The sequence below is a fragment of the Ascaphus truei genome, chromosome 3 (genome assembly GCF_040206685.1).
Source record: "Ascaphus truei isolate aAscTru1 chromosome 3, aAscTru1.hap1, whole genome shotgun sequence".
Classification (NCBI taxonomy): Eukaryota; Metazoa; Chordata; class Amphibia; order Anura; family Ascaphidae; genus Ascaphus; species Ascaphus truei.
Genome location: NC_134485.1, coordinates 60,486,075 through 60,503,691, shown reverse-complemented (window position 1 = coordinate 60,503,691; position 17,617 = coordinate 60,486,075). Strand labels below are relative to the sequence as shown.

At 43.0% G+C, this 17,617-nt stretch overlaps 1 protein-coding gene across 4 annotated transcripts in view; it reads right to left on the bottom strand.

Annotated features, from left to right (window-relative positions):
• GLRA2 (glycine receptor alpha 2) overlaps positions 1-17,617 on the bottom strand; it is a 211,697-nt gene that overhangs the window by 82,023 nt on the left and 112,057 nt on the right. For all 4 annotated transcript variants that reach the window (XM_075594091.1, XM_075594090.1, XM_075594092.1 and 1 more), the window contains 2 exons: positions 16,854-16,991; positions 9,513-9,727 (listed from right to left, as the gene is read on the bottom strand). In XM_075594091.1, the coding sequence (XP_075450206.1) occupies positions 9,513-9,727; positions 16,854-16,991 (353 nt within the window). The remainder of the gene's footprint in view (positions 1-9,512; positions 9,728-16,853; positions 16,992-17,617) is intronic.

Genomic DNA, 17,617 nt, shown 5'->3' with positions numbered 1-17,617 from the left:
CTTAGGGGGAAAAAAGCCTTTTTCCTGTATCAGATTGATGCCTGGGTCTTATTAATACCAGCACTGGAGACCCCGGCAAGCATCCCATGCAATAAAAATGCATTTACAGGCCACTTCATTAAGCTAGCGGCTAACCGCTAAGGCAATGAAGGGGTTAACCACCAGCGCCATCCTTATTGTGGGTAGCGGGGTTGGGTGAATGTGGTATTTGGCCCTTGGTGGGTATTTAGGCCTTGCGGGGGAATTGCGGGTGGACTTAACCCCTTCATAACCTTAGTGGTTAATACCACTAACGTAATGAAGGGGTTAACCTCTCCTGCTACCGACCTGGTAGGCCTAAACACCCATCCTTGGGGCTAATACCCCCTTCACCCACCACCGCTACCCACAAAAAACACAAACACACACAACAGCCCCACTACCCACCTTCTAGGCCCCAAATAAATATGACAATATTTAATAAAATGCAATACACAACCCACCCACCCCCTGTGCCCCCACATAAAACCATTATTATTTTTTTACACACAGTATTAATACCACAGGCCATCGGGGGTCCCGTGGGTGTCCGCAGGCCCCACAGTGCACCCTGGGAGGGTTCCCATGGGTGTCTGGGGGCCCTCAGGTGTTCCCCGCTAGGCTCTGTGGGCCTCCAGGTGGTCCCTGTGGGCCCCAACGGGGTCCACGGGTGGTCCCCACGGGTGTCCGGGGACCCTAGCGTGGTTCTCACGGGTGTCAAGGAGTCCTTGGGTGTTCCCTCGGGTGTCTGGTGGCCATCGGGGGTCCCGGTGGGTGACCACAGGCCCCACAGTGCACCCCGGGGGGTTCCCATGGGTATCTGGGGGCCCTCGGTTGTCCCCGCTAGGCTCTGTGGGCCTCCAGGTGGTGCCTGGGGGCCCTAACGGGGTCCACGGGTGGTCCCTGCGGGTGTCTGGTGGTCCCCGGGTCATCCCCACGGGTGTCTGGGGGCCCTCGGGTGGTTCCCACAGGTGTCTGGGAGTCCTTGGGTGTTCCCACGGGTGTCTGGTGGCCATCGGGTGGTCCCTGTTGAAACCCCCCAAAATGCACTGTGGGGCCTGCGGACACCCATGGGAACCACACGGGGACCCCCCCCCGGCCTGTGGTATTAATCCTATGTGTAAAGCCTATTTGACATCAAGTTAATACCCATTAATCATAACGCAGTATTTACTAAAGACTAGAAATGTGACATTATCTACATTTTATTAGTGTAAAAAGCATGGTGTTTATTTGTAATTTCCATTATAAATTACATGCAAATTACAGCCTAGATTATACTCATGCTTTTTTTCCTCTGGTAAGGTTATATAATTAGACTTTTCTGTACACACACTAACATATAACAACCACAACAATAACAGTATTCCTGTACCCACAGTATACACTCAATGACCCCACACGTGGTGGTTCCCCCAAAGTACTGAGGGTGCGGTGGCACCAATATGCCTGGTGTCCTTCCCAGCAAGTCCTCCCAAGTGTGAGGTAGCGCTATCGCTGTAGACAGAAGACATCCTAGAGAAACTAGAGCTGAGATGTAAGGAGGGGCAGAAGAGTGTTTAATCTTTAAAGTGAGGAGGAGAATTTTGTAAGTGATACAGAGTTTAATTGGAAGCTGGGGGAGGGATTTCAGCAGGAGAGATGCTAAGTCAGGTTTAGGAGAGAATAAAGTGATTCTAGCAGAGGCATTTAGGATAGATTGTAGGGCAGACATGTGAAAGGCATTAAGGCCGGACAGTAAGAGGTTACAATAGTCAAGACGGGAGAGAGTGAGTGCCTGCATTAGAGTTTTAGCCGTAGAGGGACAGAGGAAAGGGTGTATCTTTGCAATGTTAAGGAGGTAGAAACAACAGGTTTTAGCTACATTGTGAATGTGAGAGGAGAATGTGAGGGAAGAGTCAAGTATGACCCCTAGCAGCGTGCTTGTGATACTGGGTGTATGAAGTACTGTCAACAGTAATGGAGAGGGGGAAGTAGGGCCAGGTTTGGGAGGAAGTATGAGGAGCTCCGTCTTGGACATGTTACTGTAAGTTTGAGTCTGCAGAGGGCCACCCAAGATGATAGCAGAAAGACATTCAGTGACTTCGGTCTGTACAGCAGGTGTGAGGTCAGCGTTGAAAGGTAAATTTGTTTGTCATCAGCATAGAGGTGATATTTGAACTTTAGACTGTTATTAGGTCACATAGAGAGAGTGTGTAAAGAGAAAAGAGAAGAGATCCCTGGACAGAGCCCTGGGGTACACCCACAGAAATATCAACAGAGGAGCAGGTGTTAAAAAAAACAAGACACTGAAAATATGATGGGAGAGGTAAGAGGAAATCCAGGATAGAGCTCTTTTATAGATACCAAGAGTATGGAGGATGTGAAGGAGAATAGGGTGGTCCACAGTTATCAAAGGCTACAGAGAGGTCGAGTAATATGAGCAAAGTGTAATGACCTTTTGTCTTTTGCAGCGTGGAGATTATTAGTTATTTTGGTGAGGGCTGTTTCAGTGGAGTGAGTGAGTGAACATGTGTGTGAGCATGCAGGTGTGGCAGTTTAGCCAGGGTCTAGGGTTAGAAGGGCGAGAGTGGGAGAGAAAAAGAGGGGCATGTAGATCAAGAGAGGAGGATAGGGCAGAGCTGTTTTTCCTGACCCGGTTGTCAGAGTCTGTAGCAGGACTGGGAGAGAAAAGGGAGGAGCGCACGGTTGAGTCAAGAGCCGGGAGATTAATGGAGTGCAGGTTTCTGAAAAAAACGAGGGGTAGAGGGGGAAATGGAGAAGTCAGAGAGTGAAAAGTTTTTAGTGAAAACCAGGTCCAAGTGTGGTCGTCCTTGTAGGTGCTGGCTGCAGTTAATTGAGGAAGGCAAAAAGAAGAGGTTAGAGAGAGGAAGCGGGAATCCCAAGGGAGAGGGGTAATCAATGGCAGTTGAAATCCCCAAGGAGAAGAACAGGGGAGTCTGAGGAGAAAAATAAGGAGAGCCAGGATTCAAAGTGAGAGAGAGACTGATGGTGGATGAGTAGAGGTAGGTGGGCAATAGATGACCACCACATGGAAAGGGAGAGGAGAAAAAAGATGGACAGTGTGAACCTCAAAAGGAAGGAAAGGAAAGAGAGGGAGAAATAGGAATGCAGATTGAGGAGAGGAGGAGCTCCACACATCCACTCCTGCCATCAGGACAAGGCGTATGGGAGAAAAGCGACCATAAGAAAGCGCAGCTACTATTGCAGAGTCAGGTTGAGTGAACCATGTTTCAGTTATAGCAAAAAAAGAGAAAAAGAAGTAATGCATTTGTCTTCTTAATACATCTAGGGCCGCTGAGGTGTAGACAGAATCAAATGCTTTTTCGGCATCTACATTATGAATCCTAAGCCGAGTGGTAGATTGTATTCATTGCTTTGGGAAATCACTTATTTTATGACTTTCCAAGCAAACCTACTTTTCTTCACTCATACTAACTTTGTCCTATAAGCCTCAATGCCTATTCACCACCATTAACTCCCTTCTCCCAACTGCGCCTGAACTGCCTTCCACCTTCATGACCCAAAACCTTGCCACCTACTTCACAAATGAAATTGAATCCATCAGACGACATCTGACCCTGTCAATCTCCACACACATTACCTACCTCCCTTCACACACCTAAGTTCACCCTAAACTAATTTTCTCCTGTGACTAAGTATTAGATCTCCACGCTCCTCTCATCATCTCACCTTACAACCAGCCCCCTTGATCCTATTCCCTCCTCTAATCACATCTCATCTGCTCCCTCTCTGGCAATCTAAGTCCCACCCTTTTTAACCTCTCTCTCTCTAATCTTCCCATCTTTGTTTAAACACGCACTCATAATGCACATGCTAAAGAAACACTCTCTTGACACTGTGTCCATCTCTAATGATGGCCCAATCTCTCTTTTCCGCCTTGCCTCCAAGCTACTTTAGCAGCCTGTATACAACCACTTTTCTAACTTTCTCTCTTCCTGCTCGCTGCTTTACACTTTGCAATCTGGTTTTCATTCTCTATACTCCACCGAGACAGCACTAATAAAAGTAGCCAATGACCTTCTTACTATTAAGTCTAAGGGTCACTTCTCCCTACTAATTCTCCTGGATCGATCTGCTGCCTTGGACTTGTTGATCACTCCTGCACACTCTACACTCCATTGGCCTCCATGTTGCAGCCCTCTCCTGGTTCACATCTAACCACTCTTTCAGTGTTTCCTCCTTTTCACTCCCTCTTTCTGTTAAGGTCCCACAAGTCTACTATTCTCATTCTAATAATAATAGTTTTTTCTTAAATAGCACTAGGCATGCACGCAGTACTTTACATATAATTTGTGCAGGCATGTGCCCTGTAGAGCTTACAATCTATTTTTTGGTGCCTGAGGCAGAGGGAGATAAAGGGACTTGCCCTGGGCACAAGGAGCTGACACCAGGCTTCCCTGCTTCAAGCTCTGTCATTGTTTTCAGAGTCAGTGACTTAAGTCACTGAGCTACTCCTTCATCCATTTCATTACTCTACACCTGCTCTCTTGGTGAACTAGTGCCATCTTTTGGCTTTTAGTATCCTCTCTCCTCCATGGACCTCTCCCCCTCTCTTTTGTGCTAAGTCACCAACTGTCTCTCCACAATCTTCTCCTGGATGTCCCATTATTACCTGAAGTTTAACATATCTAAAATGGAACTAATGCTCTTCCCCCCTTCCACTGCCAACCCTACACCCATACTCTTCCTCACTGTCAATAATACCATAATCTCATCAACACCCCAATGCAGCTGCCTTGGGGAGTTCTTTGACTTTGCCCTCTTTTTCATTCCTCGCATTCAATCCCTCACTACGTCCTGCTTTCTCCATCTCCAAAATATCACTAAAATATGCCGTTTTCTCACTCATGACTAAATTAAAATCCTAATTCACCAGTCACTCAAGATCATTTATCTTGTCCCGTCTTGATTACTGCAACCTTCTTCTATCTGGCATTTGACTTGTCTACCTGTCGCAATCCATCCAAAATGCTACTGCCAAACTCATCTACCTCACTCACTGCTCCCCTTCGGCTGCGCCACTATGCAAATCCGAACACTGGCTTCCTATATCCTCTAGAATCAAATCCAAAATCCTAGCTTTGGCTTACATAGCTCTCAATGACACTGCCCTAATTTACATCTCAATCATCATCCTGAAATATATCCGTAAACGTCCCCTACTGTACATTCTGTCTATGAGATCTGCCTTTCCTCCTGCCTTATTACCACCTCTCACTCTCGCCTACAAGACTTCTCCTGTGCTGCACCCTCTCTCTGGTATTCCCTACCATGCACAGAATCAAATCCAAAATCCTAGCTTTGGCTTACATAGCTCTCAATGACACTGCCCTAATTTACATCTCAATCATCATCCTGAAATATATCCGTAAACGTCCCCTACTGTACATTCTGTCTATGAGATCTGCCTTTCCTCCTGCCTTATTACCACCTCTCACTCTCGCCTACAAGACTTCTCCTGTGCTGCACCCTCTCTCTGGTATTCCCTACCATGCACAGAATCAAATCCAAAATCCTAGCTTTGGCTTACATAGCTCTCAATGACACTGCCCTAATTTACATCTCAATCATCATCCTGAAATATATCCGTAAACGTCCCCTACTGTACATTCTGTCTATGAGATCTGCCTTTCCTCCTGCCTTATTACCACCTCTCACTCTCGCCTACAAGACTTCTCCTGTGCTGCACCCTCTCTCTGGTATTCCCTACCATGCACAGAATCAAATCCAAAATCCTAGCTTTGGCTTACATAGCTCTCAATGACACTGCCCTAATTTACATCTCAATCATCATCCTGAAATATATCCGTAAACGTCCCCTACTGTACATTCTGTCTATGAGATCTGCCTTTCCTCCTGCCTTATTACCACCTCTCACTCTCGCCTACAAGACTTCTCCTGTGCTGCACCCTCTCTCTGGTATTCCCTACCATGCACAGAATCAAATCCAAAATCCTAGCTTTGGCTTACATAGCTCTCAATGACACTGCCCTAATTTACATCTCAATCATCATCCTGAAATATATCCGTAAACGTCCCCTACTGTACATTCTGTCTATGAGATCTGCCTTTCCTCCTGCCTTATTACCACCTCTCACTCTCGCCTACAAGACTTCTCCTGTGCTGCACCCTCTCTCTGGTATTCCCTACCATGCACTATCAGAGTCTCCCCCAGCTTTCATACATTGAAAAACTCTCTGAAAACTCACCTTTTCAAGGAAGCCTATCTGGCATACACCTAACATTCATCCCCTCACCCTCCAACCCTAATGGGACCAACTATACAGCTGGACCAAACTCCATCCTATCTAACACCCACTACCATCCACACTCCAAAACATTAATTGGATCAGCTGTGCGGCTGAACCATACTCCAACCTCAGGCATACTCCGTCCCACCAAGAGCAGCCCCTTTACCTTTTGTTTCCACATCGCCCCTTATTTCCTCTAGATTGTAAGATCTCAGGAGCAGGGCCCTCATTACCTTCTATATTTGTTTGCGCTTATTTGTTACAGTATGTCATTCTGTTTACGTAATTTACATACCTCGGTTCCCCAATTGTACAACACCGCATACTATGTTGGCGTTTTATTAATAAACAATAATAATATACCGTAGTTGCTGCTCCATAATTTGTTTACATTTTTTATATAACTAATAGAAATATCTGCTTTAAATCATACCTTAGATGAAATTAACCATTGTGGATTTAAAAAAAGATTGGTCTATATTGTAGTGCTTTTAAAGAACTGTTTCTATTCAACAACAAGATATATGTATACACCCTAAGTAAATTCTGTTGTAAAAGTCTTGTACAGTTTGAGTTCCATGCTAATCAGCGTATTAGAATTTCCTGTACTATACTGTCTCTTGTGTAAAGCACTGCGTAAAAGGTGGGTGCTATATAAATAAAGATATACTGTACATACATACAAAAAAATCCAATATGGTACATGCATTGTAAATACTAATAAAATATATGAAAGCAGCCATTCTGTCTATTTCACATATATTTTTATTATAGCGTTGGAACTGAGGGTCTTTCCACAGATGGATCACGTAGCTTAGAGCTCCGATCACTCCCCATTCTTCAAGATGCTTACCGATGTAGTTATCAGGTTCTCTACCAGTAAGTGGGATTGATGCTTTAAACCCCCTTTAATCCTCTCTCATTTAGGGAATGTATCTTAATAGAAACGCCTAATAAATATGTAATTACTAGAATTATGAATGCACACTTTGTGGAATCAGTAAATTCACTGCATATTGTTATGGCAAATCCCGAATGTGTTCATGTCTGTTCTTTTGTACTGTACAGTATTCCTGGACATTCCAAGAAAAACTTAATATATATATTCCCTGATAACATACAGTATCTTGAGGAAATACATTATACATGCACATCATTGTTTATGTAGCATTATAAACCTGGGGCACAGGACTAAAATTATGGAATAGGTTTCCAAGTGATGTGATCTGTTTGGAAATATCCCTGATTGGTCCATAACAAAACTGATAAGATCAGTTTCCAAGGCAACTAACTTTGGTTGAGCATAGAAACAGCTAAAAAAAGATGCAGCAGGTACTTTTTTTTTTTTTTTTACAATGTTCTTTTCTTTTTTAAACATGTCGGAATCATATCCTGCAGTAATTCCTTTTGCAAGTCAAATGAGCTTTTGATATAAACATTATTCCCTAGCCCATGGGCCATTTTCTGACTGATCTGTACCATTATTAAAGGACAACAATTCTTAAATATAGAAAATAGTGCACAGCTTAGTGGTAAAGGCTTCTTAATGGGAGAACCTTGTTTAAACCCAAATTCCAATAGTTCTTTAAAACTTTGGCAAGTCACTTCACTTTTCTGTGTCATTGCTTAAATGTGTAACGGTGTTTCCCCCACTCTCTGGGAGATTTCACCATTACACAGTGTGGTGTGGTGCATACCTGCTGGCTCACAGTAGATCTGAGTCTCCTGCGGTGTTGTGGAGAAGAACAAGACAGGCTTCTGGGGTAGTAACTGATTCTCTCTCACGGTGACAGCGCCTCCATCTCTTGCAGGCCCCAGGGATGTGGGGACAATCCCTGCAGGACAACGTACTTCTCCTCCCCCTGAGAGATTGTAGTCTCAGGCAGGAAGATATATTTGGATATGTAGAAGGAAAGGAGCACAGCATTCGCATCAGTGGATCAAAAATAGATAGGGCAACTCCAGATGTAGTAAAATTGTGTTTATTGCACAAACAGCTTAGCAATGAAGGTGTAAGAAACACACCAACATGTTTCATCCAACAGGACTTTATCACCTTGATATGTTGGATGAAACATGTTGGTGTGTTTCCTACACCTTCATTGCTAAGCTGATTGTGCAATAAACACAATTTTACTTCATCTATTTTTGATCCACTGATGCGGAAGCTGTGCTCCTTTCCTTCTGCATATCCTGATCTCTTCCATTGAGAATTGCACGCTGCAGAGTTTTTCCCTGTCTGGATTTCACTGTCAGGTAAAGGGCCTGTTGTATTTACCTTTTCAGTGCCTGCTGTTTTATTGATCTAAACCTGTATGGTAGGTAATCACTTACCAGGTGACCAATCTTTGTTGTAGCCAGGTGGGCACCACTAGGTCCCTTAATCTCCCTTGGGTGATCTTTGTTATTATACAGTTATTATTGACATTGGGACTATACCCTGAATATATTGTTCTTATTCAATAGAGCACTTACTGGTGAAGCACCATCTACCAAATCACCAAGGAAGATATATTTGAACAGGATCACTTTATTCTGACAGCACACTCAGTTGGTACAGCATACACATCAGACTTCACTTCGTGGGGCTTCACCCTCAGGATGTACCCTGGACCTCCAATCTACGTCAAGGTGCGCTGAAGTAGACCTTGCTCTTCCCTTACTCCCTGGTGAAGTAAGGGGTATAGACTCCCTCTCCACTCCCCTAAGGGAGGGAGTACAAACGTGGCAGAGCCCTGCACAGTTTTTAGGGTAGACCAGCCTCTCTCAAGGAGGTAGAGGCACTGACTATTTTTAGCAGTGCAGCTCATGAAGTACAAGGGAAGTAGGTACCAGGTCTGAATCCAGTGATTGGATAAACACAGGCCTATTCCCACCTCCTCCCCTGTCACTTAAGAAGCTACTGTGAATAGGGAAAACCCATGATAACTCCTGGCAGGCCTGCTCTTACCAGGACTTACTGCCAGGATGGGCAGACTTAGTAGCCAAGGAAACCAGCCTGGCAAAAAAGGCATCACATGTTTTTTGGGGGCAGGGAGTGTTTGCGTCTATAAATTCTTCAGAGAACACTAAATACATTGGTTCACAAACAATGACAAATACAATAGTAATACAAACAAATATTAAGAAGTGACTAATTGTGTTTTTTTTCACGTTCAGGTAAACTGCTTCCATAAATTACAAGTATTATATATATTAACTTTAAATAAGGTGCCTTACCTTTGGAAGTGAAGCCCTGGAGCCTGAGCTTTGAGTTGTCATGGTCAGGACAGTGGTAATACCCAGAGCAACCCTAGCAGGAGCGGCATCCATGTTGATCCAGAAAGACACCCAAGACAAAATTACAATCAGCAAGCTAGGGATATACATCTGGATCAAGTAATATCCCATTTGACGTTCCAAGTGAAACTTGACTTCGATGCATGTAAATTTTCCTAGAATGAGAATAAGCCTTGTAAATATATATATTTTTTCATACAATTTAAAGTTCTGAAGACTGAGTAAAAAAGAAGGCTTATTCTGTTCACTGAAACAGATAGGGTAGGTCAAGGGGATTCTACTGGTGTAAAAAGGTTATGTCTGGTGTCCCCAAAAATATAGACTGTTGGGTCATTTTGTTTTTGAGTAATCACATTCTCCAGAGACAAATACTGTAATTAAATCTTTAAATTAAAACATCCAACAGTAAATACGTATGTATGTGTATGTCTATAAACAAAGTGAAACATTTCACTTCACAACAGACACCACGATAATAAGAATTCTAACTCTTACTAGGACTCAAATCCTGTCCTCCCTGCTTCTGACTGACTGGAATCTTTCCCATAAGACGAGATTGAGCGATAACTTTTTTTCCTTTTTAAAAAAATCAGAAATATGTGCCTGTTTGCTTCACTTTAACTCTATGATCTGTGAATACTACTGCTCAATGGACAGTTCATCCACCCATTAGCCCAGTTTGTTCTTTGGCTTATGGATTTAGTCTTAAAGCTGCTAAAGCCATTGTACTAGCAAATACAGCTAAACCCCGTTATATCGCACCCATTATAACGCGGTTTTCACGTGGCTCCCGTTTTTTTTTTTTAAACAATTTTAAAAAAAAAATTACATTTTTTTTGCACACTGCCACACTGCCACACTGCCACACTGCCACACTGCACACTCTCTCACTGCACACTCTCTCACTGCACACACTCTCACTGCACACACTCTCACTGCACACTGCACACACTCCCAGAACACACTCTCACTGCACACACTCCCAGCACACTGCTCACAGCACACACTCTCACTGCACACACTCTCACTGCACACACTCCCAGCACACACTCTCACTGCACACACTCTCACTGCACACACTCCCAGCACACACTCTCACGGCATACACTCTCACTGCACACACTCTCACTGCACACACTGCTCACTGCACACACTGCTCACTGCACACACTGCTCACTGCACACACTCCCAGCACTCACTGCACACTGCTCACAGCACACACTCTCACTGCACAGTGCACACACTCTCACTGCACACTCTACACAATCTCACTGCACACTCTCACAGCACACTCTCATAGCACACTCTCACAGCACACTCTCACAGCACACTCTCACAGCACACTCTCACAGCACACTGTTTTGGGCCTGCCGCTGCGACGCTGGGCTCAGGGAGAGCCCCCCCCTCTCCCTGCCTGTATCTCTGTTGCTGTGGGGGAGGATTGAAGGGAGCTGATCCCTGGCCGAGGAACTCCGAAACAACTGACATCCCAGCAAAGGCTGCGTGAGCTCTCCTCCCCCTCGCAGCTTCTCTGCACAGATCAACTGTTGCAGATGCTGGGTAAGTGCTGCTGTGGGGTGTGTGTGTGTGTGGGGGGGGGTGTGTTTGTGTGTGTGTGTGTGGGGGGGGGGGGGTGCTGTGGTTTGGGAGGGGGGGTGCTGCTGTGGTTTGGGAGGGGGGGTGCTGCTGTGGTTTGGTGTGACGCTGGGCTCAGGGAGCCCCCCCCCTCTCCCTGCCTGTATCTGCTGCTGTGGGGGAGAATTGAAGGGAGCTGATCCCTGGCCAGGAACTCAGAAACAGATGACATCCCGTGAGCTCTCCTCCCCCTCGCAGCTTCTCTGCACAGATCAACTGCTGCAGATGCTGGGTAAGGGTAAGTGCTGCTGGGAGTGGGGAGGATGGTCCGGGGGGGCTGCCATTGCGACGCTGGGCCTGCCATTGCGATGCTGGGCTCTGGGAGAGTTATCTCAGCTCTCCCCCTTCGGCAGCGTGGAGTCCCAGATCACGGCGGCCATATTTTTTTGCGGCAGCCATTTTGTTTTTTGCGACCCCGTTACTAACGCGGTGGTCTCAGTGGACCCCGAGGACCATGCTATAACGGGGTTTAGCTGTATATTCACAGTACTTCAATGGTTATTTTACAGCTAGCATGCCCTTTTCAAAATACCTATATATTTTGTAGGGGATATACGATATATAATGTTTTACTTTGATTTCTGAATTTAGTTAGAATGTTGGAATATTTTAATTATTTTTCCTGAATGGTAAAATTCAGATATTACAACTTGTTTTGAAATCTCTACTTAACATTTTATTGGTTCTAAGAAGATTATAAAATATACAAATACATTTCATTAGTACTAAGACAATTGACTGCAATTATAAAATACACAAATACATTTTTGCTCAGTTTTTCAACAGAGATAAAAAGCAATATGACTGGTTACACCGTTTAACAGCAAGATTTGTCTTCACATTGAAAAGAACCTTTCTTTGTAAAATTGACACAGATTAAAAACATAATCAGGATGAACATGCTGGGTCTTTGTTACATATTTATTTGTGTTTCCATGGGTTGCAGGAAATGACATGGTGGACACTTAAATTGTCAAAAATGCATGTTTTATATATCTACATATTACATTCTTAGAGGGTTTTAGGGAAATGTGATAACAAATGACATTTGTATTCCTTGTTCTCTAGGACACAAAACAGAAAAACTAACCTACAATAGTTAGGGCACTCTTGCATCACCTGGATGATTTGTGAGTAGTCTAAAACTTAGAACTTTATTATTATCTAGTTAAAAAAATGGTGTTTAATACTTTTTTAACCACCATTATTTTTATTTTTTCTGTTTCGTCTCCTAGTCATTTATTTACCTAGGGAGCACCACCTTCACACACTATACTTTGAGCTGTTACCCTTCTAGTTGCTATTCCTTGTTCTCTTAGATAATGTCTTTCACAAGCCTCTCTTTTCTGTAGATATAAAGTTTTTTTTAAATTGCGAATCTACTTTCTAAACTGAATATGACCCTCTTGTACTTGAAAACCACAAGATGCAGATGACAGATGCAAGGATGACACATATGGCTGCATCTGTCACGTTTCATTATGAGATGGAGCACAATGACACAACTGATGCAACTAGAATATTTTCATGCTTATCTCTGAAATTACAGCTCCATTTAAAATGTATTCATTTGGAAACATGCAAGAGTCAGCCTAAGCATTCATCATATGCCCTCAAAACGATTCCTAATGAAATCCAGTGAGTCATAAGGAGGTTTCAAGGAGTCTCCGGGGATTTACTTTTCCAAGGAATGATAGTTCTCTTTTTTTATTTATGATGGAAACATTAGATATAGACACGCAATGTATGCTGCAGTGATATCCGCCTATCTAATCTTTTGGAATAAAGTGGGAAATGTTAAAATAACTTTCACTGAAAATAACCTGCACTGTTTGAATGCTTATTATTTCTTATTTAGTATAACATAAACACTGCAATACAGGTCACATAAACCGTTAGGTACAGTATATCATATAGCACTGTGGATAATACTGGACACATGACACATAAAGCTTGGACCCCTGCAGATGCACTTATCAGAATGCCTCCTACTGTCTCTGTACGTTCTCCCTACCTACCAATTAGATTGTAAGCTCCTCGGGGCAGGGACTCCTCTTAATGTTACATTTATGTCTGAAGCACTAATTCCCATTACCTGTTATTTATATTATCTGTTATTTATTTGATTTCTCCGTGTATTACTACTGTGAAGCGCTATGTACATTAATGGCGCTGTATAAATAAAGACATACAATACTATACAGATGCAGCGGGCGTTATTCGAACAAATTTCGTGTGCTCTGCTGTATTCCACGCGGCATTAATGTGGCCAATTACACCAGGCACCGTGTTTATCTGGAGACAAAAAAACAGCGCACAACGCAAATAGTGAAGTATGAAAGTAACAAGTGTATATTAAAATAGGGGATAAATATTCTGCGTACATCAAGGTATTAGGACATAAACATTGAGTGTGTTAAACACACGTTACCACTCGGCGGCCGATCATACAGGAGTCAGGAGTATGTTTCCCTTGGCAGGCGTCTGGGACAGCAGCTGCGATGCTTTTCCTTCCTAGGAACACCTCTGCATTCGGTCACCGTCTCTGTGAGAAACTCCCCTCTGGTCAGCTGGGCTCCAGACGGATCGAGCAATCTGCAGCCTGCAGAGGCACTGGGAGGGTCCACGGATTGATCAGTGAGGACCTGAGTGGTTCGCAGAGCTCTCCGTTTAGTGCAGCCACAAGCAGGGGTGAACTGCTACTACTTCATCAGGGAGTTGTGACTACGAAACATGTAGGATATAATTGGTCCAAGTGTTTTATTGCTACTCTATCCTATGTGTGCAATTTGGGCACTTTAGAGACTTTTTTCCGCTTTTGCTGTGTACTTTTGAAATCGCCACTGTGACGTCACTTCGCAGCCAGTACACCCCTGCTTGTGGCTGCACTAAACGGAGAGCTCTGCGAACCACCCAGGTCCTCACTGATCAATCCGGGGACCCTCCCAGTGCGTCTGCAGGCTGCAGATTGCTCGATCTGTCTGGAGCCCAGCTGACCAGAGGGGAGTTTCCCACAGAAACCGAATGCAGAGGTGACCGAATGCAGAGGTGTTCCTAGGAAGGAAAAGCATCGCAGCTGCTGTCCCAGACGCCTGCCAAGGGAAACATACTCCTGACTCCTGTATGAGCGGCCGCCGAGTGGTAACGTGTGTTTAACACACTCAATGTTTATGTCCTAATACCTTGATGTACGCAGAATATTTATCCCCTATTTTAATATACACTTGTTACTTGCATACTTCACTATTTGCGTTGTGCGCTGTTTTTTTGTCTCCATATCTTCAGTGTTTGGGGGGTGCCGAGCCACCCACTGTTTAATAGCAGCAGACGCTTTCTACATCACATTACACGGTTATGTAATTTTTTTTTTTTTTTTTCACACTGGTTTTTTTGTAGTTTTACCAGTTGAGTAAAAATTAGAAGGGTATATGTTAATACACATTGTGTCACTGATTATATTAGAGGTTTATTAGTTGCGCACGATATATTTTGTTTACCCGTGTTTATCGCGGTTGCTTTGTTTGAATTTCATGGATTCTGTTTCTTTGTGTGTAATGAAATGAATGAATTGCAATGTGTACCAGAACACTAAAATGCCATTTTCTGCACTCGCCTGCACTCGCGTCTTAAGGGGGTATGGTTGGAAGAATCACGCTCCATGACATGGGTATTCTGAGGTATACAACATGTGAAGTGTTCGAATAACGGCCGCTGCATCTGTACAGTATAGGTGTTTGGTTCTTTTTTTTAGCCTTGACATTGCTTATTCAGTTAGATTTACAATATACAGCCCTGTGAAACCAGAGACCTGAAGGGGGTCATGTTTCGTGTTAAAGGTGATATTTAAGCCAGTGATTTTTTTTTTGTGATTTAAAAAAAAAAACCCCGATAAATTACTATAAGATTGAAGCAGGGTGCTCCGGAGATGAGCCCCATTATTTTCAGCTCTGGGCCCCCCCTGCTTCCAGAGATACTAACCTCCGTAAGGGGTGCCAGTATCTCGCTGCTTTTCAAAGCTCCTGCCTCATACAAGCCAATAGGGAGCCGCACCAGATGAATCACAGCTTCTTATTGGCCCGCAGGGTGTGGGAGCTTTGGAAAGCGGACATTACGTACGTGTTCCCTGGTAGACGAGCAGAGTGGCTTCTGGCACATCTTACGGAAGTAAGTATCTCCAGAATCAAGAGGCGGAATTAATGGGGGTTAGCTCCGGAGACCCCCTGCTTCACTGCTTGGGTAAAACAAATATTGCGAAACAAATCTCCGGCTTGAATTGCTGCTTTAAGGGAGTATTTTTCTTATTCGGATATTAAAAAATCAAAAGTTAAATAAAAAAATGTAACTCAGATTAAAACTACTAATCAATTTGACTTAAACGTTTATACAATTGTTATTTACACTCTCATAATGTACTTTATTAGAACTTACCCAATTCATATGACAAAATTGCTTTAAATAATAATTAATTCTTTTTTTTTTTTTTTTTTAGGAAATGTTCTGAGATACATGGATGTGAGCCATTCTCAGCGGTAAAGGCCTGAAATAAGATGTGCTGTGATTGGTGGGCAAAGTACAGATGCAGCGGCCTTATGCGAACAAATCACAGAGCAGTTTCCGTGTGCGCTGCTGTACTCCACGCGGCATTAACGCGGCCAATCGCCCCAGGCACACGTGTTTATCGCTGTTGCTTTGTTTGAATTTCATGGATTCTGTTTCTTTGTGTGCAATGAAGAGAATGAATTGTAGTGTGTACAGTACTGTGCGACTGTGTCAATTTCAGGTGTTTAAAAGCCAGAACACTAAAATGCCATTTTCTGCACTCGCCTACACTCGCGTCTAAAGGCGGTACGGTTGGAAGAAATCACGCGCCATGACGTGGGTATTCCGAAGTATACAACACGTGAAGTGTTCAACTAACGGCCGCTGCATCTGTAAATCAAACGATCATGCACTTTTATGTCAACCAAAATAAACATCTAATTTCTCATCATTTGGTGTGGTGGCAAACATTTCAGGGCAGTATTTAATTTACAAATACACAGGACATGGTAAATACAGTAATTGGTGCTCTCAGCAATGGAGCCAATCACCAGCCAGCTATGTTCTATAGATCAGCAATGCTACTTTTTTTTTTTGTAGGCTATAGAGGGGTATTATAAGCAGGGGCAAGGAGTCTGAGATAAGGATGTGCCTAAAATAAAGGGATAAAATAAAACAAATGGGGACAAAGGAGAACTTTGAGGGGAAATAACTTTTACTTGTATGCATATGAATCATTCATTTTCTCCTCAACACACTAGATGAGAATCCAATAGTATGAGTCCCCACTTAAAGCTACTGGCCCATATTTACTAAATGGTGCAATTTCATTAGACACCTTTAACCTCCAGAAGACACCATAAAGCTCATTCACTTGAATAGCAGAACACGGCTTAGTAAATGTGTACCACAGTCCCTTCCAAGCATCTTAAATTACATTTCCATGAGATTAAATGTAATATTGACCTCAGTGATAACACATTTGCATAGGTTTCTTTTAAAAATAAAAATGCATGCATTTTTATTTTACTTCTTCATGGGATTTGATAATATTCAAACATATACACATTTATATTTAAATATTGAAAAACAGTGACTGCACAGTACCTGTATTGTAGTGTTTAGTACAGTAGCCAAGTTCATTTTCTTCTTTCAGTATAAACTGTGGCAAAGTTAAGCCATCAGCAACTTGCACTGGGCTATTACTCAACCATTCAAATATCAGGTCATTCATTGTGTATCCAACTAGAGTAAACAAACCACAGTTCATTAAATTGTAAATTGAAGGCACATAAATGTCTGATGCAAAAGAAAATAAGGCATGATAAACATAGTGAGTGAATGAGTTCTCAACATGCCTAGCAATCAGAAAGGCTCCTTTATCTTATGTATACCATGCTTTTTTGTATTTATTTTTTTATAGAACACTGATATTGTAGAAGAATTAATAAGTTGTTTCAAAACAGTAGTTGATTTATAGGGTGAAAATGTAAATGTTACCTACATCATCAAATGAACATTACATAATGTGCAATGAAGTACTGTCAAATGGCTGACAGAATAGCTCAGTGGCCTTTGAAATGGATGAACCCAGTTTGAATACCAGGGTCAGCTCTCCTTGTGGCCTTGGAAGAGTCACTTTCTCTCCCTGTGACTTGGGCACCAAAGATGTATTGTAACCTCGACAAGGCAAGGACTAAATGTGCCTACTAAATTCTGTGCATAGTACTGGGAAGACAGTCAGTGTCATCTAAGAAATAATATATTATTATTTATATTATTATAAGGGCTAAAATTGTCAATAGATTGTTAATTGACACTAGCAAAATTAAATTCTGTTGGCCTTTAGTGTTGTAGGAGTTCTTTGAGAA